This window comes from Dromaius novaehollandiae, chromosome 5 (assembly GCF_036370855.1).
Source record: "Dromaius novaehollandiae isolate bDroNov1 chromosome 5, bDroNov1.hap1, whole genome shotgun sequence".
Taxonomy (NCBI): Eukaryota; Metazoa; Chordata; class Aves; order Casuariiformes; family Dromaiidae; genus Dromaius; species Dromaius novaehollandiae.
The window spans coordinates 43,357,367-43,383,491 of NC_088102.1; the positions used below are offsets into that span (position 1 = coordinate 43,357,367).

The window sequence follows — 26,125 nt, forward strand, 5'->3', positions numbered from 1 at the left end:
GGCAAGGAGCAACTCCAGCAGTTAGAAAAGAGTGATCCAGGAAGTCAATGGCCCCTCTTGCAAAAGGCAGACCTTATTTTTCCTTAATTATTTTACAATACTAGTATTTAAAAGAAAAAAAAAATTGTTCCAGATGGATACACAAAGTGTCAGTTTCTGAAAAGCAGAATTTCCACAGACAAGCAACCCTGAGCAGCTCAGATAAGGGATAAACATAATCAACCTTATTAAACCAACAAACCAAGTTTATTTATAGAAGTCTGTACATTTGTAATGAACTATGCTAGAACACCAATGAAACAAAGCAAACAAATCTCTCCCCCTCTAAAGAGCGGGAGGTATAGTCACTCACCTTTACATGCACTTAAAGGAAAAAAAGATTACAGCTTTCATACACAGTTCTGTAACTATTCAAGAAAAGTACTTTCTTGATGTATTATTCTTAACATAAAAGGTTTGCATGATGACTTTCTGACTGTTGCCTTTCTCAAAAACAGTATTTCAGCAGAATCCAGAGATTTTGAGAAGATAAGTTGGAGTTTCATAGTTGCAGATAACTAGGACATAGTCACATCATTCAAACCTGCATTCTAAACTCATGGCATCTCCTCCATTTTGGTTATCTGCACTAACAGTTAGTTGCAACACTGTACGGATCTCGCCAGCACTTTGACTGCACAGCCTATTCACATCTTACCAAAATGTAAAAGTCTGCTAAAACCAATACATCAAGGGCAAGCATATTAAAAATACTGAATCTGAGTTAATTTTACCTTCAGAGACCATTTTTCACTGCACCCCAAAGCTCTGAGGCATTTCTGTGAGCAAAGCAAGATCTACAATTCATGATTTCGCAATTATTTCTGAAAAGCATCATAGGGCGATTATTTTGAAACTTAATTTGCAATAGCCAGTTTTAAATTTTTTTTATTACAAATCTGTAACATCATTGAAGCTGTTGCAAAACCAAAATTGTATCAAATGCACATCTACACAGTGGATTATGACGTCTCGTATGAAGTTACCATGGCAGATTCCATAAATCCACTCTTAAAGTTAGAAGTACACATACGCAAGAGCCTACAACAACTCCAAAGAAGCTGCTAAAATAGGCCATCAAATAAAACAGTCTATGATTACATATTTACAGAATAATCCATGTGAATCCTAGAATTATGGACTATTCAGTAAATAAGCATTGAAGGATCCCTAATTATTTGTTTACATGGTAGCTAAGAGCTGCTTCATAGGTTGATTTTCATTTTATACACAGTTCATAATATCAATCTGCACACAATTACATGATTTTTTTAAACTACCATTAAAAAAAGGAATAAGAGAAAGTTAAATATAAGAACTAGATTAAAATTTCATTAAGAATCCAACAAGAAAGCATCAAACACAGGTTTAAAAATAACCAGTGTATGATTTCAGAAAAATAGTAATGCTCTGACATAGGAAGAGCATCAGCATTTTCCCTCTTCAGGGTCCCCCAGAAACATTCCTATCCAGTTCAGTGCTTAAGTTAGCATATAGGTACTGGCCTGAGTAGGAACAAACATGTGCTTGCATGCTTACCTGAACGAGGGCCTCTGACCTGCAAGATTTCTAATTTTCTTTTAATTTAGTTCTTAGCTCCATATATTCAGTTGTATCTTGTTTGGAAAAGCTCTTTTTTAAATGTCACTTATATTTACAATTTGATTTTTTACACCTGAGTGATAATTGAGCTGTCACCTTGTGTCCAGTCAAACATTCCATAAAGCCATACAATTTTTGTGCTAGTGTTGCACTCCACGTGTACCAGTTTGTATGAAAAATGTGCATCAGCTACTGCTCTTGTACGTTACCCACTGACCTTTCTACTATTGTGTCCTTCCCCTTTCACACAAAGCAACTGTTTTTAAATTTTTTGTTTGTTTATAGAAGCCAGGTTTAAATGGTTCACAAAGCAGGAAACAAAAAGTTAGCTGGAACCCAGTGAAGACAAGATGACTTAAGAAATATGTGATATTGGAGGCTTGGAGAAGACGTTAAATCCCAACCAACGAGCACCCCAGGGGCATCCCATATAGAGCTACTCCACTCAGTTACGGCTGGAGACTCCAGATGTGCTATAGATGACAAGTCTCACATCAAGAGCTATGTACATCTCTCATCAGTTAAGTGTAAGCAAAAAAAGGGAACATGAAGTTAAACAGCTATATCAGCCAAGCCGTTTTAGTAAGAAGAATCACATTTAATGAGTTTCTTTCTTGCAATTTCAGATGCTCAAGTACAGCTGGTAGAAATTCAAAACAGCCGTAAAGAACTGTGACAGACGGATACAAATAGTACTGCAGCTTAAAAATGATAAAAAACACCTGAAAAAAAGTCACACAACCCTCCCAAAAAAATTTACACTTTGAACCTAAGCCAGTTTTTGAAGATTCCCTTCTCCAGAGCTAGGATGAAGGAGGAAGAAGAGGAGGAAGAAAGTGCAGATGACCTTCCAGCCACAAAGGTCTTGCGCCAATGTTTATTCACCATGCCTGCGGTGGTATGTAAGGGGAGATCACCAAGTGCTGATTCTGTGACCACCAAAGAGATTCCTATGGAAATCCAGACCTCAGGCTAATACTGAACACAGAGTGGACCAACGAGCTGCATCAACAAAATAAAAACAAAACTCAAACTAAAAGAAATGGGAAAACCCCAAATAGCACAGATCCACATTCGTGAGGGGGGCAGAAGGAAAGGGCAAGAAGGGAGGTCTATACAGTAAATAGTTGAATGGTTTATGGTACAGATGACTGGCAGTTTTAAAGAGTCTCTTCCCAGCTCCATTGCTGCTCCAATCCAGACGGGAGAATTGAAAAGGGAGGAAGAAAAGGTAGGACATCATCATGGAGCATGCAGGATCAGAAGCAGCAGAGTGGGCATGCTCAAATAAGCCCCCTCCTCTTTTTGTAGTCCTCCAAGTTCAGTGATCGCCGAGGGGCGCCATCTTTTGCTGGTGGAGCCTTGGAGGTGATGGCCAGCGCCTTAGACTCTGTTGGGGATAAGGGAAGAGTGAGGACCAACATACATGAAAACTATGGATTTTTACTTGTTGCTTTTTGTGACCACATCACCATGAAATTACATTTGGCTTCTCTGGTAAACATCAGTTTAAATCTTCAGTTAAGAAAGTAGCCAGTTTACAGTTGCTTAAAGACATTCAGTTCTGACTCAATTTGTTTGTCCTGCTTACTGCCAATATTCTTCCATTTCCTAAGAAAACTACTCTACAGCACACTCAAATAACAATATAGACAGTTTTCAGGCTGAGTTCTGGGATCTCTCTTATAGATCATTATCCCATGAGAACAGCAAGCACAAAAGATACAGGGGAACAGGGGACAGAAGTCAGATTTCCTACACATGTCTATGATACATGCTTTAACCAAGCCCCAGATTCCTCTCCTGTTAAGAAAGGAGGCTGCACAAACAAGATACCCAAACACCGTTCTGTCTGAGAAAAATCAGCCATACTTAAACCTCTACCTATCTCTCTGTCTCTCATATCCTTCTCTTTTCAGCACCCCTTCCTGACTTTGTATCTGCCAGTGCCTAGCCCTCAGCTGCTTTGCAACTCTTTGATGTTCATAATTTTCACTACTCCAACCACTTCAGGAAGTCTCCTACTCTTGCCATCCTACATTATTCTACACAATCTTATGCCCAGAGTTCCAGTCTTGATCTAGTTTGGAAACATTTAACTCTCCTACTTTCCCTTCTTGACAAGGTTTTTAAATCTTTGAATTTCTAGAGCAGATCAACTAAAATGTTGTCCTCCAAGAATCCTCAGCTCTAATCCTTCCAGCAATGCAAGGGAAAATAATCCTCATGAGTCTAATTGCACTGCTATACTCCCATGCTCTCCCTCCATTAGAAAAGTTCGTTCAGACTCCAAAGTGTTCTTCCCACAGATCTCAGGCCCTCAAAGTCAATATGACAAAGAGTATTTGGAAGGATCAGCAAGTTCAAGAAGGGAGTGAAGATGCGCTTATGGACACAGTTTTTTGGTCCCCCTCAAATTTTCCTTTAAAGCTATCTCTGCTACCAAAGTTTGGAAGCAGCAACTTGGTAAGAAGCAGGTTCAAAACCAAATAAAAGTATTTTATCCACATAGCATATAGGCGGACTATAGAACAGGACATTACAGATACCAAATGTTTATCTGGCTTCAAAAGTGATTAGACAAATTCATAGAGCAAGTATCAAGGATGATATCAAGGTAGATATCAAGGCCTATTAAATAAAACATCAGCTGTTCCTCAAGGATTATCTGAGCCACGTATACTGTAGACTGGAAGAGTATATTGAGAAATTCTTTACTCCTTTTCTCCCTAGGCACTCAGAGCAAGGATACTGGGATATACAGGCTTTCAGTCTAACATGCCATAGCTGTTCTTGTCTGCTTAATGGATATCACTAGCATATCTCCCCCCCTCCTCAATTCAAGCTATTGCCAAGACAACAAACACAGAGCCTTTGCTCCCATCTCCAAGTTCACTACTGATTTGTATTCTGGAGGAAATAAGCTCCACCATAGTGATTACTTTCCCATACACAACTGAAACACCTACCTGAGCTGGGAACCTGAAGATCAATCTTTACATCAAAGTCATGCACTTTAAAAAGATCTTCTGAGAGGTCATTGGCTGATTTAGAGTTCACATCTTTATCCTTCCCCTGACCCTGAAATAAAAACTACAGGTAAATCTGCAACCCGTATCTGTTCAAATAAGTATCAGATAGGAGTAATTCCTCCCACTCCTGTCACATACATATTTAGTTTTGCTTTCCTATTGCTAGGGAAACTGAATTTTCTTTCCCCAAGGAAGACAAAGATGTTCCTTTTCTGCAATAATGCTCTACAGGATACTATTTCTAGAATTGAACCACGCACATCTACTATTAGTCATATGCTTCTAGAGTAAAATAGTGACAGTGAGGGGTGGGGAGATGCAGCAGAGACAGAAAGGAGAACTTGCCTTACTCATGTCCTTTGGAGCATCTGGTAACACACCAGATCCATATTTTGCATTTAACTGTGCAAGGATGGCAGCTTGGACAGCAGGATCTCTGGACTGTAGCAAGAGGGAAGAGGGAAGGAGGAGGAAAAAAAAGAGAATTAAATTGGTGAAAACTATAGAAGACCAGTCATTTGGTTAAAAAAGTGCTCATATTCATGAATCTAAAACCATAAGAGCCTGTAGATCAGTTAACACAATCTTCAGTATCTCGGAGACAATTAAAATCATCCAGATACCTGTGTAATGCATCCAATAGTGAGTACTGGATAAAAGTTATCCTCCAGAAAGTCTTCATTTGAGAAGAGAAATAAATTACTTCTTGATGTGGTTTGTTCCTGTGACTGATCTTAATCCTAACTTTAGATGCATTTGCTTTTAGCTTACAATTCTGGCTGGAACATTCTACTAGAGAGAAGAAATCTTGAAAAGACTTTTCTTTACATGATAATAGCTGTACACCACAATAAAGCTACTCAACTATGATTCTTCTTTTTAATAAAGATTAATTCAAGCGTTGCAATGAAATACTTTTCTATCACTTTATCCACTTATGGAGACTGATGAGAGCCAAGCCAATCAATTTTTTAAAATACTGATATCAGAATTGTATACAAGATAGCAGAATAGACTTTAATAAAGCCATATTGTTTAGAAGTAGGAGTTGATCACTCAACCTGGCTATCCACCATTTATATAGCTATGGATTGCACTAGCACTTTTTGCCACTGTATCACAGTGAGAGTTTTTGTTCAACTACTTTAACCATCACAGTCTCAAAATGCTTAGTCTCCTCTCCTTACCAGATCTTTTAGAAAAGTCTCAACTAATTAGAAGCAAAACTCACAGCTAAAGCAAGCTGTCTTCCCAACGGTAATTAAATGACTAATTATACATACAAGAACTCACTACAGAAATACAAACCACAGTTTCTTCTCCATGTACATACCCGTATCACTTATGTTCTTCCCACTTTGCTACAGAAAAGTGGAGGTATTGTTTTTTCCTTCTTTTGGGAAACTGAGATCAGGCTCTCACTCAGTTATATCTCACTCTGGCATCTGGAGTGTTTATAGCATATGGCATAACTGGAAATCATTATGAATATTATCCTACTATTTTTCCTTTTTATTTTCTGCATTACATTGGTTCCTCACTCAGCAAATTGCCTCTGTTGGTAATCATTTGCCTTCAGTATTACACTCACATTAGACACTATCGTGGGCTTGCACTGCCGCCTAGTAAAGGGATCCATTTGTTGGTTTTTCATGCTGTGACTTTCAGCCTGAAGAAGAAAAATACGTGGTTTTGCACAGTTAGCTACCTGCACCCTTGTAAATCCTTCCACAGCACCCCATATACCCACCCCAACTATATATGCCATCAAGGTCAATGGAAAAACAGCAACAGCATTACATACTAGAAAGAACGTCACATCCACAGCGCTATGCTTCAAAGGGCAGACTGCCTTATCGAATACCCTAAGAGCTGTGCAGCTATTTTCTGTGCTGTAACTGTTGGGCCTAAATTTTCATTAACAAACTTAGTTTTTCCTCAAATAAAAGTGTCACCACAGAGAATAGAATATTTCCTTTACTATTTTCTCCTCTGAAGTCTGGTTTCTGATTCCTTTCCCATACAAAATGGGGAGGCAATGCACTAAGTCATTATTGCAGTCAGTAATCTCCTAATGATTGAGCTGATCAAAGAGATAAAACTATCTTCTTACAAAAATATCACTTGCTATATTGAAAGATTTTATGGTTTACTAAAAAAGTAGAATAACTTCAGCATGCAATTATCCCCATTCACATCAATTCATCTCTTCTTGTACAGAAATATTAATTCAGCATTATTTACCACAAGAGCCTTCTCAGACTCCACAATATTCCATTCTCTATTCCTCTGGTTGATGTAACTGCAAAAATAAACAGATAATTATCATGTAACAAGCCCTATACAACAGAATGCCTGACAACATTCTTGCAGCTTCATCGTGATGATGAATTCACAAGTTACTCTTATTGCAACACAACTGCTACCTGAGGTATAGGGAAGAGTTTGTATTTTTGATGGTTTAACTGAACAACACACACAAGCAAGTGGAGAGAGTCAAACGCTAGTAGAACTATTATGCCGCACACCTCAGGAACACATCACACAGGAAAGAGAAGCCAAAACCTTGCAATTAACTCACTATTGCACCAGTTTCTCTTCACTGTGTATCCTGATTGATACTATTTTAGAAAGTTCCCTGTATCCATTTCTTACCTGATGGCAGAAATGTTTTTTGTTCGTTGACGATCCAGGGCCTCTGCTCTCTCCTCAAGTTCGTTAAGCTGATCTTGAATTTGTTTGGCCTTATCTTGGTCCCCCAAGTCCTCAGCCATGGCCTTCAACCAAACAGTAACTCATTAGGCATAACTCTTTAGCACAGAGCTAGTCAGAGAAATGAGGGACAGATCCATGAATTAACCAGCTAACCCTATCCCAGTTGCAAATGTTCCACACGATATGGTAAGAAGACAACAAGGAGGTAAACTGTACTTATAGCTGAAAGCAATGAAAAGATTAAAAAAAGACTTCTTATTCCAAAAAACTTTTGAAAAACCTTCAAAATCCTTGAAACTACTGAAGACTTAGAAACACCAGTCCAAGCATGGATAGGAGTAATAATCAGTCAGATGACTGAAGTTACAGCTTTGATTAAAATTTAATACTGATATTATCAGCCAAGGAAGAGAGTGATTATTTCTGCAATTGTCACTGCCACTTACTTTGGAGAGTCTGAATCTCCCTATTGCAACACCAGATCAATAACAGTAGCTTACTATGCCACCTGGTGACAACAGAGAGCAATTGCAATCTTCCGCAATAGAAAACTTGCATATTTGCACATAGTAAAATGGTGACCAAACAATACAGTTAAGGCAAAGAACACGAACTCTTTATTTTTATCATATTTGAAGTATGAATGGCTTGAAAAAGGTCTACGCAAACAAAAAAAAGCTATATCAATCTTTATCTTCAGAGATATTTATGATTGCTCCTTTAGTTGATTTCTGGGCTTTGACTTCTCAAGTAGAATACTCAGTCCTGCACTGTTAGGTCTGTTCATTCCAGGAGGTTTACATGTAAGAGCAGACCAGTGGAAAGTAAATACTTCAGCAACATAGTCACTTCAGTACAAATTACTACCCACCCCCCCCCCAAAAGTGACAATTCAGTCTCACTGGGTAAGAGACAATTCAACACATGCCTTTTTTTTTTTCTTCTTCAAAGAAAGAAAAATAATTTAAGTGTTACTTAGGGACACCCTGCAAAAAAGGAAACAAGTTCCTACAGCAAACCAACTTAAAAACTTCTTGTCTAAAAGACACAAAAAGGGATAGCTAGAATATTTGGAAGTTGCTCATAATGAAAGAACATAACAGCTTAAGCTGGGTTTTAAGTGTTCTGAACCCAGCAATGAACCCTGAGATGAGCCTTTTAGCTGCATAACTAAAGTCAAGCTTACTGCTGACTACTGCCAAAATCCAGTTCAGCTCCAGTTCTTCAAAATCAAAGACTGCATTAAGCTTGCAGACACCATCTCATCTCTCACCTTCTCCTTCAAAAGCTGAGTTTTCTTCATGGCATAATTTGGAGGGGCTTTTCTGAACCTTTCCTTCTCTTTCACAATCTGTAAGATGCAAAGAAAACAAAAGATATGTCATTATTAAATGACTATTTCAGTACTTGGACACTAGAAGTGACAGATCAGTACCACCTAAGAAATGTGGTTACTGCCACAGAATTTTACTCATGCTCTTTCTCTGCTGCATTTTTTTTAATTTGCGAGTTGGTAATGAGTTATAGCTTCATTCCCCTCATTTATGACCTGTAAAAAACCTGACGCTAATCACATTTGGTCAGTATTAAGCAAGTAAGACGCTGCAGAAACCACGATAACTGCGTCTATCATGACACTGTTAGCTTTTCAGAACTTAATCTAGGTCATCTTGCTCAAGTTGGGAGTTCAGAGCTCTGCAAGACAGATTCAAAATGAGGGAACAGGGCACAGGGGGTCAAGAGTGAGAGCTGGATCACTGAGCTACTCTATCCAGTTATCTGTCTTCACATTGAGCCTTTTATTTTCTTTTTACTAAGCAGATACCATGACCATTTTGCTGTGGAAGAGCTAATGCTTTGCTTTGAGCTCCCGTTACCTTCAAGCACTGCCATAGCCTCACTAAAACACATTGTTTACCTCCTCGATGTCCTGGTCATTGAACTTGTAGTTGAGGGCTTCTTTGATGGACACTTCCTTCTTGTTTATCTCATCTAGTGTGGGTAGCTGCATCCCAGCAGAGAACATCTAAGCACAGGTGAAAGAGGTTACTTTTCACTTAAAATATCCTTGGCAGAAGGCTTCTGGGAAGAAACTAAGTTCTCACAAACTTACCGCTTCCTTCCACTTCATGAACTCACTTTCAGTAAATTCCTGATTTGAGACAAACTCCAAACGGAACACGCGCTGATCACTGCCATGCCTGCAACAAAACAATGTAACAATATGTCTCTCTGATGGTAGAGCACTGTGATTTGCATCTATAGGTGTAAATAGATTGGAGGAACCCAGAAATCAGGTTTAGAGACACTAACAGTGTCTCTAACAGTGGAGGTTACTCTTTTGGCTCACATGCTATCTACTTCAAACAGGTCAACCACTGTTTAGGAGCTTTAGACAGATAACAGTACGCAGTGACAACAAGTCTGTAGGAGACAGTCACCCAGCTGTGGCAGTAATAGCTTCAGCAGGAGACAAACAGACCTATCTCACACCTAAACCTTATATACCCTATTTGGTGACCCATTGCCTGACCTTCAGAAACACAAGACGCTTTCACTTTCCGCTTTGATCAGCAGAAGTAGACTTTAAGCAAGACTGAATTATACAATGCTGAAGCCAACCCCTATTTAATTTCTCATTCATCGGCAAGTCAAGAGCCAGAAATCCTTAAAGATTATATGCTGCTGAGCACTTCCTTTGGCACTACCAGCTAAACTACTACTAAAACTGTCATGGTGCAAAATTCAATTTAAACACAAAGCTCTCTCCTGAGAGCGCAAGCCTTTAATAGCCTGAGAGACTATTAAATATCACAATGCATTCATGTAAGACTCTTTTGTTACTCCAAGCATGCACCCATGTCCATTCTCCACATGTGTTCCTGCTTCACCCAAATAGTTAACGTCTTGTCATCCTGGCTCACCAGAATGTTTTCTATTGTAACTATTAGCCTGCACCTCATGATGTTTATAATAGCCATAAGAACAATTGAGAAATCTGATGCTATATTCAGCTTCCTCCCTCCAAAGTGCTGTTCATGTTGTAACACAAAGGCATATGTGGTTGGTTCTGATGCAAGTGACACACATTTCTAATTCTCCACCATTATTAAAATTGGGTAAGATAGAAAAGAATATGGCAAAGCCCAACAGGTACATACAAACAATCCTGGGTTACCAAAGCAAATGAAATGCTTGGATGTCAACACAATCACAGGTCCTCAGGCAAGACTTTTGTCATTTCATTATGCCTTAAGTGAGAAAAAACTTTCAAACAGAAAGTGTCATAGCAAGACCCATTCTCCTGCTTAGCTCTCATCTCCAAACTACACATGGAACATCACATGCACCCCCTCAAAAAAACCCAAAAACACACACACACCCCGATTCATGAACTGTGAGGATTACTTTGATATCTTACCGCAACTGTAATCCTTTGTTTGTCCGGGTACCACCAAGCTGGTAAACTTTTGCAGTCTCTACCACACCAGTTATTTCAGCGACCTATACCACAAAGAAAAATATGCAAGAGACAATGTGAGAGGCTGGTTTTGCTCCTAGCATATATGTAAACCCTTCCACTACAGATCAGAAAACTTAATCCAAGTAATAATTCTAACTACACCAAGGAAAGCACAACTTTTCAGTGTATATTATCAGGTACTAAACTAGCTGCTTCATACATCACTTTTCAGTTGGCAAGTTGTATTATCCAAAAGCTTGATGGAATTTTTATATATTCTCAGTTCTACCTTCCTACCAAATGCTGTGCATCTTCCTACATTTCCTATTACCTTTTCAATTGAATACACTGGTTTTGGTTAATGCATCTTCCAAGTAAAATACACCCAGCACTGCTCACATACAAAACACAGCTCCTCTGAGCACCTTTATAAAGCAATTTTAGAGAATACTATTGCATGCTACAATTGTGCAGTCACAGCAATGAAGCAGAACAAAACTGCTTCTCAATCGCCACCTCTTCTGAAGAGCACAGATATACTAGAAATATTTTGTAAAGCAAGAACTAAGACCATGCAATAAGAATAACTTGGGAACATTTCCCAAAATAAGAAGTTAATGTTACTCATCCTTACTTGGTCAAAGCAGAGTCTTGAACTCTAGTTTGCAATACAGATGAAAAGGCAGGACAGCATGAACTAGAGCTGGAAGAACAGGCTTTCTTAGCACTCTCTCTCCCCCTATATATAGTGAGATATCTATCCCTCACAGTATATGGTATATATCCCTATATACAGTGGTGTATAAATCACCATATATAGCAATCTCTCTCTCTCTATATATATATATACACACACACACACACACGGATAGATATATCACTATATATAACTGCATGGCACAAATCAGCTTGATTTAAAGGCCAATAAACTGTTTCCATCTCTTCACCTAGCTGGTCCCACAGATTCATTTATTTTTAAAGCAGTCTCCTCCTCCTCTTTTGCACCAATTATGCTTTCTGGTTATAATCAATCTTTTCATATTAATTACCCAAATGACCACAGGTACTTTTCCTGAGAATTGCCAAGTAGCAAATATTATGTCACAATACCAGAAAATAACTAAATCTCTTGGAACTAAACTCACCCGATAAACAGGCTTACTATTGTGATTTCCAATGCCAATACGGACAAAGCAGCCAGTGACTGTCCTGGCAAAGAAGGGCATGTGACACCAGCGTTCCAGCTTGTGTCGCGATAACCGTACTCGGTTGAGTTCTTCAGGCAAGGACACTGGCTGGGATTTAGGAGGAATTTCTTCTTTTCTAGTTTGGGGAAGATGAGAAAGAAGAAACAAGAAAACGGACATTATCAAACAAAGGGGTCTTGAGCAAGGTGCAGTGTAAGTGCTGACTATTTAGACTACTATTAAAAGAGAATGACTCATGATACACTAGTTGACTGTAGATACACAAATTTAGCATTCACAAGAAAAAGCCCAATTCAGAGTCCTGGTGAGTGGACTTCTTACCCACTGCTGCCTCTGCTACCACAAAGCATAAACACTCAGATGCACCAAGGCAATTTATAGGCCAACGCTTCAAGATAAGCTGGCACAATTTCAACTTCTTACTGATATGCCAGGCTATAATTTGCATGGGTTCTGCGGCTACTAAAGTGGGCTACACAAACCTGTAAACAATTCCCACTTACAAGGGGGCATCAAGTTAACAAGACGGAATGGAAGTTGCAAACCAGTCCAAGATAGATCAGTCCCAGCTATGATTCAAAAGCTGAAGACCCAAATCTGAATGCTGTGTTCTACAGATGCCCAGAGGCAAAGCCACCCAAGAGACACTGATTTGCCCTCAAATAATCTTCTCAAGCAGTACACGTCCACATAAACTGGATGTATGTCTTTTTAAACACACAATTACAATAAATCACAGTCCAGTGTTTGCTGCTTACTCTTCTTCTTCATCAGAGGATGAAGATCTAGATGAGCGATCACTTTTCTCACTAGACTTATCGTCCTCCTCCTCCTCTTCGTCATCAGAGTATACTTCGCTGGTTTTTAACGGTTGTTTCTTTGCAAGCAGTTCAGCTGGGGGAGGGAGGAGAGAGAGAACAAGGACAGGCAAGCTGTGATTTTTGACAAAAGCTTCTTTTCAGAGCTGAAACTTTACTGTTCTATAAAAAGGGGGAAGAACAACCAAATAACTGTTAACTGCATGTTGGAAAGATGTGGCACATATTTAAATGCACCTCTAAGATAAGCAGTCCATTGTATATATTCAAGCAGAGAAACTGGAGTATCCAAAAGCATCTTAAATCTCAACTGTACTTATCCTCAGTCTCTCAACTTAATTGCAACTAGCAATACAAGATGGACATAACAACTGGATATACAACTATTATGAACAGACAGTTCACTGTTATTTTTGCAAGGGGAAAAAAAAATCTAGTATTCAGCCAGGACAATTACAACCCAGCAGGGGGAAAAAAAAAAAACAAACAGGGTTGCATCAATAGTCTGGCAAGAAGGACAAGATGATGCGATGGTGAAAAAACAAGCAAATGCAGTCACAATAGTACAAGTATAATAAATATGGTTTGGACAGTTAACAGATTAGATAACAGAAACCTCTAAGTGACCAGTTCAGACACATGAACTGAATATTACTAAGTGCCACTCAATGGACTACAAAGAAAGCTTGCTTCTCCCCCTCACCCTCCACAACATTCCTTAGGAAAGATGAGGAAGAAATACAAATAGACACAACAGTGCCAAATGATACCATAGGTGGTCATCTTGGTCACAAGACCAAAGAAAACACAGACATGGAGTTTATTCACTCCAAGATGTAATTAAGGCTACAATTCTGACCTTAGGACAAATAGATAGTAGCACTCGCAAAAAGTTGTATTAATGTCTCAGAAAATTCACAATCAATAGCAACAAGTTCTCATACCTGTTCTGTTCTTCCTTTTCTCTCTTTCTGCTTTTAGCTCCTCCATTGCCTGAGATTTCTTGTCTAGTTTCTCATCCCGCTTTGATCGCCGCTCTTTGTTGTGTGACATGACCTGAAAAATATGCACAGAAAGTGCCTCAATACCAAAGCACAATTCACAGATCAAAATGAATTAAAACTAAGGTTGTTTGCACACTTTGAAAACTTTTTGAATGGAAATCACTAAAACTCATTTTTTTTTCCTCCAAGTTTTTATTTTTCCCAGGGGCTAGGAGGTGTGAATCTCCCTGAAGCATATTTCTTTTTTCTACTTAGTGTTGAAAGCAATTAACTTATTTTATCTTCAACATTTCTGCTACCAAGTTTTAGTCTCAAAACTCTTCCTTAAAGTTAAGAAATGACTAGAGAAATAAAATGGAAGTAATTCTGTGACTAACAAGTCATGAAGATTTGAAGAATATTATTCTCCTATGGCTTTTCCTTCTGCAAGGCCAATTTAAGACCTCCGTTTTCATTCACTAGCAAAGGAAAGTGAGGAAAGTTCAGTTAAAAAATACTTAACGCAGAAATAAATGTGTGCAAAATCTGCAACATGCATCCAAATCCAAAACGTTGTAAGCTTTCTAATATTTTCTAACAAGTCTACTAGAATATCAAGCAGCACAGAATGAATCTTCTGTGATAAGCACTACAGTCATTTCAAATAAGTCAGAGTAATTTTTGGAAGGCACTGTAGAAGAACTCTGGATATTTTATCTACCTATACATATAGAAATACATATGGAGTTGAGAGAGAGATGAAATTCACTCCACTTAACAGATGCCTGAGGGGAAAGCTCATCTCATATAGCGTGATTTAAATGTTAGACATCTATTTCAATAGAAAATAACATGGGTTGAATTGCCCTCTGGAGATACCCTGCTCTATTGCACAGACAGACAAGTGACAACAAGCGTAAACAACCAACTAGTTCTTAGATGGCTAAAGTCAGGCAAGACGAATCCCATTCCATGCTGGAAGCCTAACTGCCCAGACTCTCTAAACAGAGAAGGAAGGGATCTTAATGTGACAATTCAGCCATTTGAAACTACAGTTCAGTTACATGGGCCTCACCCCAGAAACTGGTATTGTCCTCTTTCTACAGAAAGTAGAAAAAAAGCACCTATGGAACTACTTACTTCTGCTTCTCCTAGATTTCAGATTTCTCCTTCACACCTCTAGCAGTAGAAACTAAATATTCTTTCCGCTCTACGCCCCCCCCCCCCCAAAGTAATTCCTGGCCTGCTCTCTCTCAAAAATTTCAGTTGCAAGTAAGACCAGAGCATGAAAAATTTGAATACTAGAAGATTGACTAAAATGTAAGAAACTGCAAAAGCTTGCCTTCCTGTTCTCATATGGAAGGATTATCACAGCAACTATAGCTATATTTGCAACTTTTTTTCCCCATTTTCTTTGGGAGGAGTTATCAGTGCACCCCTCAGCAAGCCAAACATGTTAATCTCCTTTTATGTGAGCCAAAAAAGTTAAAGATAGCTTGAACATATGAATGAACCAAATTCTGACTTGCCTGCCATGCTGCTTGACATTTCCAAGGGAAAAGGTCATGGGCAGGGAGAGGCAGCATCCCATCTTCTATTGCCACAGGAAAAGGGTTTGTTAGTAAGGCCAGTTTCATTTCCTACCTGGGATTCCTGGATCTGTGTGAGCTTTTTCTTCTCTTGCTCTTCCTCTTGCTTTTTCTTTTTCTCTTTCTTTTCTTTCTTTTTTGCTGTTTTTAGTTTTTTCTTGATTTCAAATCTGGTATCAAATGTTGAAACAAAAAGAGCTTATTAAAGAAGGCTCGTGTCCAGAGTGAGCAAAGTATCATTCAAACACTACCTCACCTTTTATTGTTAGGAGACTGCAAGGAACACTTCCACTGCTTGCCCCAGACCAGTGACCCTTTAACCCTACCTGCTACACTGCTCACCTTGCCGCTTGAAGAAGAAAAATGAGATAAAGGGAAGCTAAGCATAGAAAAGTGCAGGCTTACAGAAGATGGAAACTTGTCCTTACCCCATCTTCATTTTTGCCAGTGTAGTGACCGTGGCAGGCTGCCTCCAACTATAAAAACTATTCCACATCATTTGAAACTCCACAGCTAAAAATTTAGTCGTTTAAAGCCTACTATAATGCTAACTTCTTTCTGCTTAAACTCCACCTTTCTACTGGCACGCATTTATATAAGAAAGACTGCAAAGAAGCCATAGCAAGTCCTCCCTCAGCAACTACAGCACATTCCAACAGACTTGGGCAGTTTCTGCAGTACAGCTTAGGTACTCCTCTTTCTACCTTTGCTTAAAAAAAGTCACCCTGAAATCTCATATTCAGCCACTATATTCAGAAAAAGTAGTGATTTGATTGGAACTATCCTGCGACAAATCCCACTGCAGCATGGACTGGTCGTTACTGTAGTGAAGTGTGCACGTGGACAAATACAAGAAAAAGTTTGACTTATAACTGAAATTCAGAATGTGTTGTCCACAAACACATTACACAGTCCACTCTTATTGTGAGTTCTTTACACCTGGATTTTGCAGACAAGAAACTGAGGTGCCAGATGAGCTTGTTGCCCCTTATGCCTTTAACATGATGCATAAGGGAGAGCACAGGCATTGCATCACATGTGATGTTTGCTGTACACAGCAAGACATATGCATAGACTGTATTTTGAAGATTTGACTTACTAGAAAGTAAATAACCTCACCACCACCACCCCGTAAGTTCTACCTGCCAACCCCTCTACACAGAACAGGACAGACTTGTTTGAGATTAGATCAGTAACTCAAGCCTAGATTGTTTAGCTTCTTCATATCAAGTATTCTCCCCGACTGTTCATTTTAAAAGAAAAATATTCACTTACCCTGCAACTGTGAATGCAACTCAAAAAATACGATGGCCTATCTAGCTAAATGCTATCTTTCACCCATTCTGATTCTTTTGAGGAGAGCAGCAGACTAAAGAAAACATTGAAAGTAGTATTAAAAGCACAGTCAGAGCTCTTGTTATGGCTTGGAAAAATTTGATAGCCTGACAGTTGATTTTACTGACACAATTCACTAGACAGATGCCAGTCCTCTAGAGAAATTTCTCAGTAAAAATTAGAGAAGAGGTAAGAGTCACAAAAAGAAGGAAGAAGTTGCAGAAAACTTGCCCCATGTAAGCCACAGTTTTTCTGTTAGATACACTAGAAAGAAGTATCTTTAGCCACAGTGGAGCTGGCTGACAGGACAGCATCCTAACCACAAAACCATGCACAATCCCAAGACAGAAACCCACAAATAAACCCTTGAAAATGACATGTCCAAGACCACTGCTCCCTATTTCAACATCTCTCTATTAGGCCCCCAGTCAGCTTCATATCCATGCAGAGGCGATCCTTGCATTGCTGTACCTCACCATTGCATTTGAAAAACTCCATAAGCTCAAATCCACACTACACTTTGTTTGAATTGCCTTTCTCTAAAGTATCAATATATGACAGTCAATGCAGGTGGGGGAGAAAAGAAAAAAAAAAAAAAAAAAAGAGAGAGAGATGTCTCGCATCTAGCATCTGAAGCAATAATAGCTGCAATAGTGGCTGACAGACCCACATGTATTCAACAGCAGAGAAAAACTTTCAGGAGCCTGCTTGTGTAATACAGAATTCATGCTACATACTTCTAAGAGAGCTATAAGGAATATTTACACGAAAAAAAAATCTACCATGAAGCTTGATTCACATTAGAGTGCTGACTGCTTGCAGCCTCCATACTTAATTCTTAATTAAAAATACAAAAAGGCTATCTGTAGAGAAAGAGATTAAGCATTCTGCTGGAGAATATTTATCCTAAAACACAGGACAACTCCATCTCTCAATTCCCTGCACTGTGATATTTATGAAACAAAAGTTGCAACATGCTAGCTGCAAGTCAAAGAAACAGTAACTTCAGAGTTTAAGATTCATAACATTTACTTAATAGAAATGAGAAAAATACATGTTTCAGACAATATGAAATACACAGGATATGCAATACTTCATTGGCAATGCTGCTGTAGGATTTCGTTTCAACAGTTTAACTGACTAGTGCACTGAAAAGGATTTAATTAAAATATTGTCTACACAACAGCCTCTATGAATTTGCTATCAAATATCAACAGATATAAACTCACCTTCTCTTTAGTACTTCTCTCTTCTCTATCCGGTTAAATAACTCCTGCTCTCTCTCCTTCTCTGTCATTTGTTCTAGTCGAGCTCGGTCTTCCTCATCTCCCATCAGATCTTCCCCATAGCCATCATGGAACTCCTCATCTTCAGATGAAGAATCTGAATCTGAGCTAGATGAGGAGCTGTTGCTTTCCGAGTCAGACACTTCTCCTGAAACAGAATCATGAGGCAGCCAGATTCAACTGGGGCAAAGCCCAAGCTCTACAGTGTGGCATGTTAACAGGGGGTATCACGAATGAACTTTACACTCCTCTTTCACTGTACTAAGAGCATACATATCATGAAAACTAAAGCCAGAAGGAAATACTTAATTACTACAAGATGTGCATGCTACAAAGAGAGAAATAAGAATGATGAAAAACATTAAGAGTGGTACTACATATGAACATTAACTGGGTCATAAAGTAAAAAATTTTAGTAGAACAAGCGACTTCTAGGGGACCTTTTGTTAAAGGTCAGATTTCTATGCCAACATGCTTGTGTCACTTAGAGGCAGCTTGCACATACATAGCTTTACAAGCATGTGTGAGCACCTCGAATGGCACTATGAACCACTGTTACTACTCCTCATTACAGCAACTTGAAAAGCCAAAACCTCATTTGAAGATTGCAGCAGTATCAATTGTCACAACCAAGGTAAGGCTGAAACAGACAACCCTCAGAACTGGCAAAGCCATAACACCAACTGTCATGTGTGTACTACTGTAAAAAGCCCTCTCCAATTTATACACATCAGCATAGGAAATAGCTGTCTCCCTGTGACTATTCAGTCACACCACCTTTCTACTCAACCCAAGTCAGAGTGCTTTATCTTACCTAATCAGCTACATTACACCAAATCTCAGAAGCATAGATGTTGGGATTCTTTCCTCCAGTTTTGCTCTAGTCTCAGTATTTCTGGAAACCTTCCAGCTTTGCAAGCTTACTCTGACTTTGCATACACTTACAGGTAAAGGTTCACTCCACGCTTCAGTCTGTCTCAACTGTGCTAAGTTAGCATAAAACTGTCACATAAAACTGCAGGCTTCTTCATACTCTTTAACTTTCTTGCTTTTTAGTATCAATTGAAATCACAAATAAACACCCACAAACCTACATAGTCATGATGAAACCAGGAAAGAAAACAGGAACTTTATCTGGCATAAGAACAGATTCAATGCTCATGTAAAAATATATCTGGCAAAGTTATCGTCATGATTTTTCTTCTTCAATTTCAGTAAAAAACTTGCAAGAACTCTGATTCAGAGCAAACATGTAAAATAATCTCCCATTTGTACCATGCATGCTATATACCCTTTCCCTTCATCGTCATAAGAAGTCTGAGAAGGAAAAGACATCAACAGGAATAAAAGAAAATGCAACTCACACTACAGGTAGGACAAGCTAGAAGGAAGAAAAGAATTTTCTAGGAGAAAGTCAAATAATTAAATGTTATACATTCTTCCGTTGAAGCAGTATTACATTTTTAATGGAGTACTTACAGCAAGATTAAACTGGATTATATACTTTGAGGCCAACTTCAAGCCATGACAAGTCTAGAAGTCATTTAGACTTCTAGAAACAAAGGAAGCTCTTTGAAAGTAATCTTTGACATCACCAACTTTTTATTCTTCAGTGTGAAGTGACATAACTTCACTGAGAGTTGCACTGTAAGTAGATGCACGTGTGTTTGTTATCTTACCCTCTTCAGGTGCCGAGCTCTCAGCTGAGCTGTCTTTATCTGAGCTGCCTGAAGAGGCAGCTTTGTTTGTCTGTTTCTTCATGGCTCCTTTCTTCTCTGCCTTACCCACTTTTCCCTTCTTTTTGTTTTTAGAACCTCCAACAGTCCACTGCAAGGAAAGATACAAAAAAAGATATGAGACAGGAACATCACTCCCCTCTCCCTACCCCCAGAACATTGGGGTAAAAATGACTGAGAAACAGCTGAATACTGACAGCAATAAATCAATTATATAAGGGGGGGGAAATGAAATTAATAGAAAACTTGTCATATGAAAGTGATTTACAAGTTTTTCATCAGTTATCAGTGCAAGCCATCAGTTGGTAGGACACTCCTTTAAAAATAAAACCCTTAGAATTCAGGGTCTGTAATATCCGACAGAAGAAAAAATTCCTAGAAAACAAGTCTCCAACTGTATTTGCTTCCATTTCCTATTAAACGGAAGCAATAGATGCGCTTCCGAACCAGTTAATTCAAGAGCAGATTTTAGATTTCCAAAAGGGCACACCAATTACATACAACAGTCTTTCAGAAAGTTTTAACAGAAGTACACAGCATCTGTATATTTTTATGCAACAAAACAGTGTACTCAAACTGTAGTTCACCTATGTACAGTGCACAAGCTGGAATCAATCAGAATCACAGAAGTGAGAAAAAAATGAAATGTCCAATCTTAATTTTCCTCTTAACATCACATCCTCATTGAGCTTAGACTGCAGCTTCCAAGAGCAGTGCATACACCACCACATACATATGGGCAGCAACTTTAAACATCAAGCACCCAGAAGAGCTAGTATTTATCTTACAATGTGATTTCTTACTAGAGTGTTTCATAGTCCCAACTACCTCATTAAATCCAGAAGACAATAGAACAGTTGAGGATTGTCTATGCATGATTTAAGTCTTAGAAATATTTTGTACCCCCCTATCGCTCCTAGAAGTTCTCCAAATAGAAAATGTTTAGGAATAAGAAAGGCAGTTTCTTTTTAAGTAAACATATTTAGAATATCCTCCTCCTCATGCCTGCATATTACACTCATCTTCATGCACCTGATCATTTGTTCAAGTACCCAGTCTACTCAAGAAAAATCCTAATTCAAATGAGCAAATATCCTATTTATGCTATCTCAATAGCACAACTACTCTAACTGGGGAGGGGAGTCTTCTACCTGACTTCAAGGGCACACACGAATCTCAGGCTTCTCTCCCAACTCCCTTTCTAGGAGATGAATCAAATCCACCCCTCCAGCCAGTAATCATCCCATCAAATTTGACTTCTTCTTCTGCCTGATTAGGCACTGCCTTTAGAATAGTCAGACACCAGAGTCCTCTGAATGAAACTCAGCTGTTTAGTTAGAAGCTATTACCTGATCTCCTAATACCATAGGATTTACTACCTTTTGATCACTGTCACACTCAGTCTTGTACCTGCCACATCATCTTTAAGTGTCACCTCTACATTCAAACTAATCAGTTACAGGCCAGGCAGAAGTTCTCTTTTCTGAGGTAAGGATACAACCACCTTGTGGTGAGCCTCTGATTGCAATCCATGCCCTATGCAGTTACCCCAATCTGTTATACTGCATAGGATCAGTGAGAAACTGTGCACAGGAAGCATCTGACTGTACATCAGCCTGAGTTTGCAATCAAGTCTTTATTTGCTTTCGTATTTTACTTGTTGAATGTTATAACATACAAGCTACCTAGCTTCACCACTATTGCCAATATTTCTAGTTAACTATACCCATGTAAAACAGTTAAGTTACTCGGCCTGAACCTGCTGAAAGCTCAACATTAATGAATCGCCTCTGATGTACTACAGACTGAGATAAGTATATTTTTGCTACTCATTCAACAAGCTCACCTATCGTTAGCGTACCAGTGGTAACACAGAAGTGAGAAAGTGAAACTAAGTGTGGGGCAGGGAGGAGCAGAGCCCTCTGAGGCAGGGAAGTACAGATGTACAGAGCTCCTCCCAGAGCTCTGCCACTTCTCTTCTCTTCACTGTTCCAGCACTGAGTTCTACCTTGCATCAGCATGCAGTTTAGCAAGAAAGAAGCACAGAGAAAACCATATTACACCCCCACAGCTATACCAAGACCTTGACAGGTCATGCTGAGATGAAAGCAGCTGAGATCAGATGAGAACAGCAGGATTTAAATGGTTAATAAAATCTTTAATAGCTGTAGGTATATGCACCACAAATCGCTGTTCTCAATCTTCAACTCATAAGCAGTATTGTGGCAAGATCCTGAAGCCTGGAAGATGGGACTGAGTGGAGAACTGTGTGACGCAGCCTCTTGAATTAAAAAGTCTGCCCTAATCTAGGAAATTTCACTTTGTTTCCTATTCAGGATAACCTTCAGCCTGAAGATTTCACTGTTCTGTTTATGTAAGTTACCCCTACACCTCTGAAGTAAAATAACTGGTTGTCATCTCCTAGTTTCAGTGCTACCACAAAGCCAGCTTCTTCCTCATCTGTCTCAGGCTCTTCAGGGGTCATCCAACTCCAAGTCTCTCAAGAATACCTGGTCATTCCTGCTGCCACTACAGGACAAAATAAGGGTTGAGCAAGCCTTGAGGATAAATAAATAATTAAAACCAGGGGACAGACAGACAGAGACAGACAGACACACATACACAGAGTACTAAGGCTCTAGGCTCATGGTTTGCTCTGCTGGGTCAAGACAACAGTATACAAGAACCATCAGGTGTCATGTGGACATTGAATGACTGCTCTGTATTATTCAGAGCAAGACTACCAAGCATCATGCCTCCTCTTACAGCAGAGAAAGGGGTAATGGAGATTAGCAGGTCTGGGAAAGAGACAGTACTGGAAAGCCATGAGTTGCTTGGCAACCTGCAGCCCAAACCAGAGTCTTGAGCCCCTACCTCATGCTCCAGTACACCAACAGGAACGAGAAAGGCAGCAATATGTTTGCACGTCACATCAAGTGAAAATGTGCACCCAGGTATAGTCAGCAGCATTTGTTTACTCTGTTTCCCTTCCCTGCTTGCATCTCAAACAGCAAACAGTAACCATAGTTTCCAAAATCTGCCCTCTACTGCAGCTTCTCCAGGCTCCCTCTTTCACGTACCATGCAAGCAAAGCCAGGCAACACTTCTCACATGCTATCCATAACCAGAACAACTCCTTTAAACAGCCCCTCTATTCACCGCCGCCTCCTTGGCCACTGTCTTTACCTTCTATGGTTCCAGACGCAGCAAGCTAACAGACCCATGCAGAAGCGTTCTGTAACACTGCTTTCTGTTTATTATTTGGTACTGTTGAACAATAGAGCTTTATGGTTCAGTCACAGGAAGTAGCCAGAAGAGCATTTCAATATTTCCTCTTGCTTCAAAAGTTCACAGTGCTAATCACCTACATGTTTCCCAAAGAAGCCCAAGTCAAGTCACAGTATCCAGAATGGACTGTCAATAACAAAAAGCCATTAGAAAGCAGACAGATTTAGAAGTCAATTTCTGCAAAAGCAACTGCACACAATCACTGAAGAAAATCAGCAAACCTGGAACATATTTCCACTAGGGAGATGAAATGAGATGGGGGGGCAAGGGGGAGACTGACACAACAACAGGCAAGCTCCAACAGTGCAGAGGACAGTAGCATTGTTTTGCCCCTGTTGCTCAATGGCTCACTATTTTCTGCTATTACAGTGCCTAAATCATCCACCAAGATTTTCCTTTGCAAGTAGTAGGCAATCTCCCTGCTTTTTCAAACAGTCATCTATTCGCAGAAATGCACAGCTGAGGTTACCAGCCTGTCCTTGCCATATCCTTCCCTCCTAGATATGCCTTTTATAAGCAAAAGGCAAATTACAAGCCACAATATCAAAGCAGAACAGGTCTCTTACTGACATGCTCCTTTTCTGGGCCAGATAAACTTACATGCCAGACCACTGTGGCAGCGTAAGAGCCCAAAGGTAGAAAACAGACCAGCTTGCAAACTTTCACCCATTCTCCTTCATTAATACAGAGAAAACAAAAGACAGTCCTCCAGGCAAGTCAAACTGCAGTTTCAGACTGTCTGAAGACAACAGCAGCCAGTACAGATACCAAGATAAGAAAGTGCTTACTCTTTTCAGGGTGTCTCAAAGCTAGGAGAACTCCAGAGACAGCACTCCAAGAGCTACAAGGAAGGAAATACTCTCCCACTACTACTAGTATCAACCAGTGAACATTAGCTGGGCTAACAAAGCTTTAACCACTTCTCTGGATATTAGACTGTGCCTCACTTACACCATTACAGCTGGTTCCCAGCAAAAATTTTTCCCCAGGTACAAAGGAAATGTTCATTCAGTGAAAAAACACTCCTACATTAGCCTATTTCTGGGGCACCCTGCTCCACCTAAGAGCTCTTGCCAACTCATCCCACGTGGTTCATGTCCCCAGAAGTTATCTCCAACCTAGCTTCCAGCTTAAAGAAAAAGAAATTACTTACAGACCAAACTTTACACCTCCTGGTTTGTTCCCAGCTGGTTCACATTGCTTCTTTCTACATGTTAGCCTCCACACAGTTAACCTGCACTATTCAGATTTGCACTTGTACTTTTTTTTTTTTTTTTTTTGGGGGGGGGGGGGGGGAAGAAACACTTCTCTCTTCCGTAAGTAAAGCTTTACTATTACACATGTTAATAGTTAAAGGAAACATTCTCCAAGAAATGTCAACATTACAAAGCATGCAGCCTATATAGCTATTAAAGGAAGATTAAGTCACACACACTGCTTTAAATTTCTTAAGCTTGAAAAATGTATGGCAAAGACCCCACAAGACTGGAGAACCCACTCAGTCTTGGAGGCCTAATTAAGCAGCGCTATGAAACAAAAGCACAGAGGGAAGATGTTTACCACAGTAATTCCTACAAACCCACAGAAGGCTCCCCCAAAACAGAAGGAAAACATGCAGTTTTCTGCTAATCTGTAGTTAGCCAAAGCACTCTAACTTGAAATGCAGTAAGTAGATTCAAAATTCTCAGCCCTTTCCTCATAGTAGAGGCATAAAGTCTCCTAGGCAGACTGCTATTCAGGATTGTCTTACTAGCAGCACAAACACTGCCCACCTCTTCCTCTGTCGCCTAGCTCTCGATTAGATCTTCAACTATGCTGTTGCATACCAAGTCTATATATTTGAAAGCAAAGGCCTAAACAGGCATTCTTCACTAAACTTCAGCCTAGTACCAAGCACTTATGATTTAACTTCTAACATCCTGAAGGTATCTGCCACTATCACCCTATAGTTCTTAAACAGCACAAACAAACCCTTTGCAATGATATGGCCAACACCAGCATGAGTAGAAGGATGCACAGACTTATACCACTTCACTAACAACAATCCATGCACGAGAAACAAGACTTCTGACAGCATTGTGCTTTTCAGTCTAACCTACACTGATGTTAGCGAAGCTGTTGCAGATCATCCAGGTCTCACAGCACAACAGAAAGAATCTCTGACAGAGAGCAACGATGCTAGGATAAGACAAACAGCAAGAATCCGGAATTAACCTAACGCAAGTAAAGAACACTACCTACACAATGTCTTCAATAAGCAGCAAGGGTACCTTTTCAGTGGACATGTATACCTCTGGCACAATAGCTCCAGTGGTAATTTGCCTAACAAAATGGTTACACGCAGCAGGCCCATAACAATTTGGCATGGTGAGCTGTTGGATTATCATGGCCACATGCTTCTCTACAGATAAAGGAATCATCTGTCTCCACATCTTTATGTCAAGTTTAGTGCATCTCTCTGGGAACGTGGTGCTTCTTATCGCAAAGCCCTGCAGTCCCTGCTAGTCATCTGAACAACAGTTCACAGTCAGTTCAGTCATATTTGTTCCATAGACCCACCAGATGATACTCCAGAGCATCCTTCCTACCTCCTTGCCTGTAACTCATTTTCAGTCCCTTGCACATGTGGTATGATTTAGATCACACAGGTTCTTAAAATGTTACATAAGCCAGCATCCACATCATGAACACCTGATGTGGCTAAGAGCTTTCACAGAAGTGCATTCTCACTGTGAGACACAACGCTAAGATCTACCGAAATCATTTGGGCACCATCGTATAGATGTGGCATGATTTGTTTAAGCAATTATTCCATAATTCTAAAACACACTATCTTCTCTTCTCCCTGCCCCCATCCACCATCACCAATTTTTTTCCTATGAGAATAGCAGAATGCAGTGTTTGGCCAAAACAGAGATTGGGCTCCTTTCTCGTACATGCAACATAGCAACTACCCTGGAACGTTCAGCACTTGTCAGGAGCCACAAAAGATGTGCAGACTGCAAGACCTGTGTGGAAGCAAGTGAGTATG

The 26,125-nt window shown here is 39.6% G+C and overlaps 1 protein-coding gene across 2 annotated transcripts in view; it reads right to left on the reverse strand.

Annotated features, from left to right (window-relative positions):
• Positions 1-224: 224 nt before the first annotated feature.
• Positions 225-26,125, reverse strand: part of RTF1 (RTF1 homolog, Paf1/RNA polymerase II complex component) — a 30,942-nt gene continuing 5,041 nt past the window's right edge. For both annotated transcript variants that reach the window (XM_064512622.1, XM_064512623.1), the window contains exons 3-18: positions 19,750-19,897; positions 18,014-18,218; positions 15,505-15,619; positions 13,822-13,933; positions 12,818-12,953; positions 11,997-12,174; positions 10,810-10,892; positions 9,502-9,589; positions 9,307-9,414; positions 8,662-8,739; positions 7,329-7,450; positions 6,918-6,975; positions 6,265-6,342; positions 5,019-5,114; positions 4,611-4,722; positions 225-3,031 (exon numbers count right to left, since the gene is read on the reverse strand). In XM_064512622.1, coding sequence (XP_064368692.1) covers positions 2,925-3,031; positions 4,611-4,722; positions 5,019-5,114; positions 6,265-6,342; positions 6,918-6,975; positions 7,329-7,450; positions 8,662-8,739; positions 9,307-9,414; positions 9,502-9,589; positions 10,810-10,892; positions 11,997-12,174; positions 12,818-12,953; positions 13,822-13,933; positions 15,505-15,619; positions 18,014-18,218; positions 19,750-19,897 — 1,824 coding nt within the window. In that variant the 3' untranslated portion in view covers positions 225-2,924. The remainder of the gene's footprint in view (positions 3,032-4,610; positions 4,723-5,018; positions 5,115-6,264; positions 6,343-6,917; positions 6,976-7,328; positions 7,451-8,661; positions 8,740-9,306; positions 9,415-9,501; positions 9,590-10,809; positions 10,893-11,996; positions 12,175-12,817; positions 12,954-13,821; positions 13,934-15,504; positions 15,620-18,013; positions 18,219-19,749; positions 19,898-26,125) is intronic.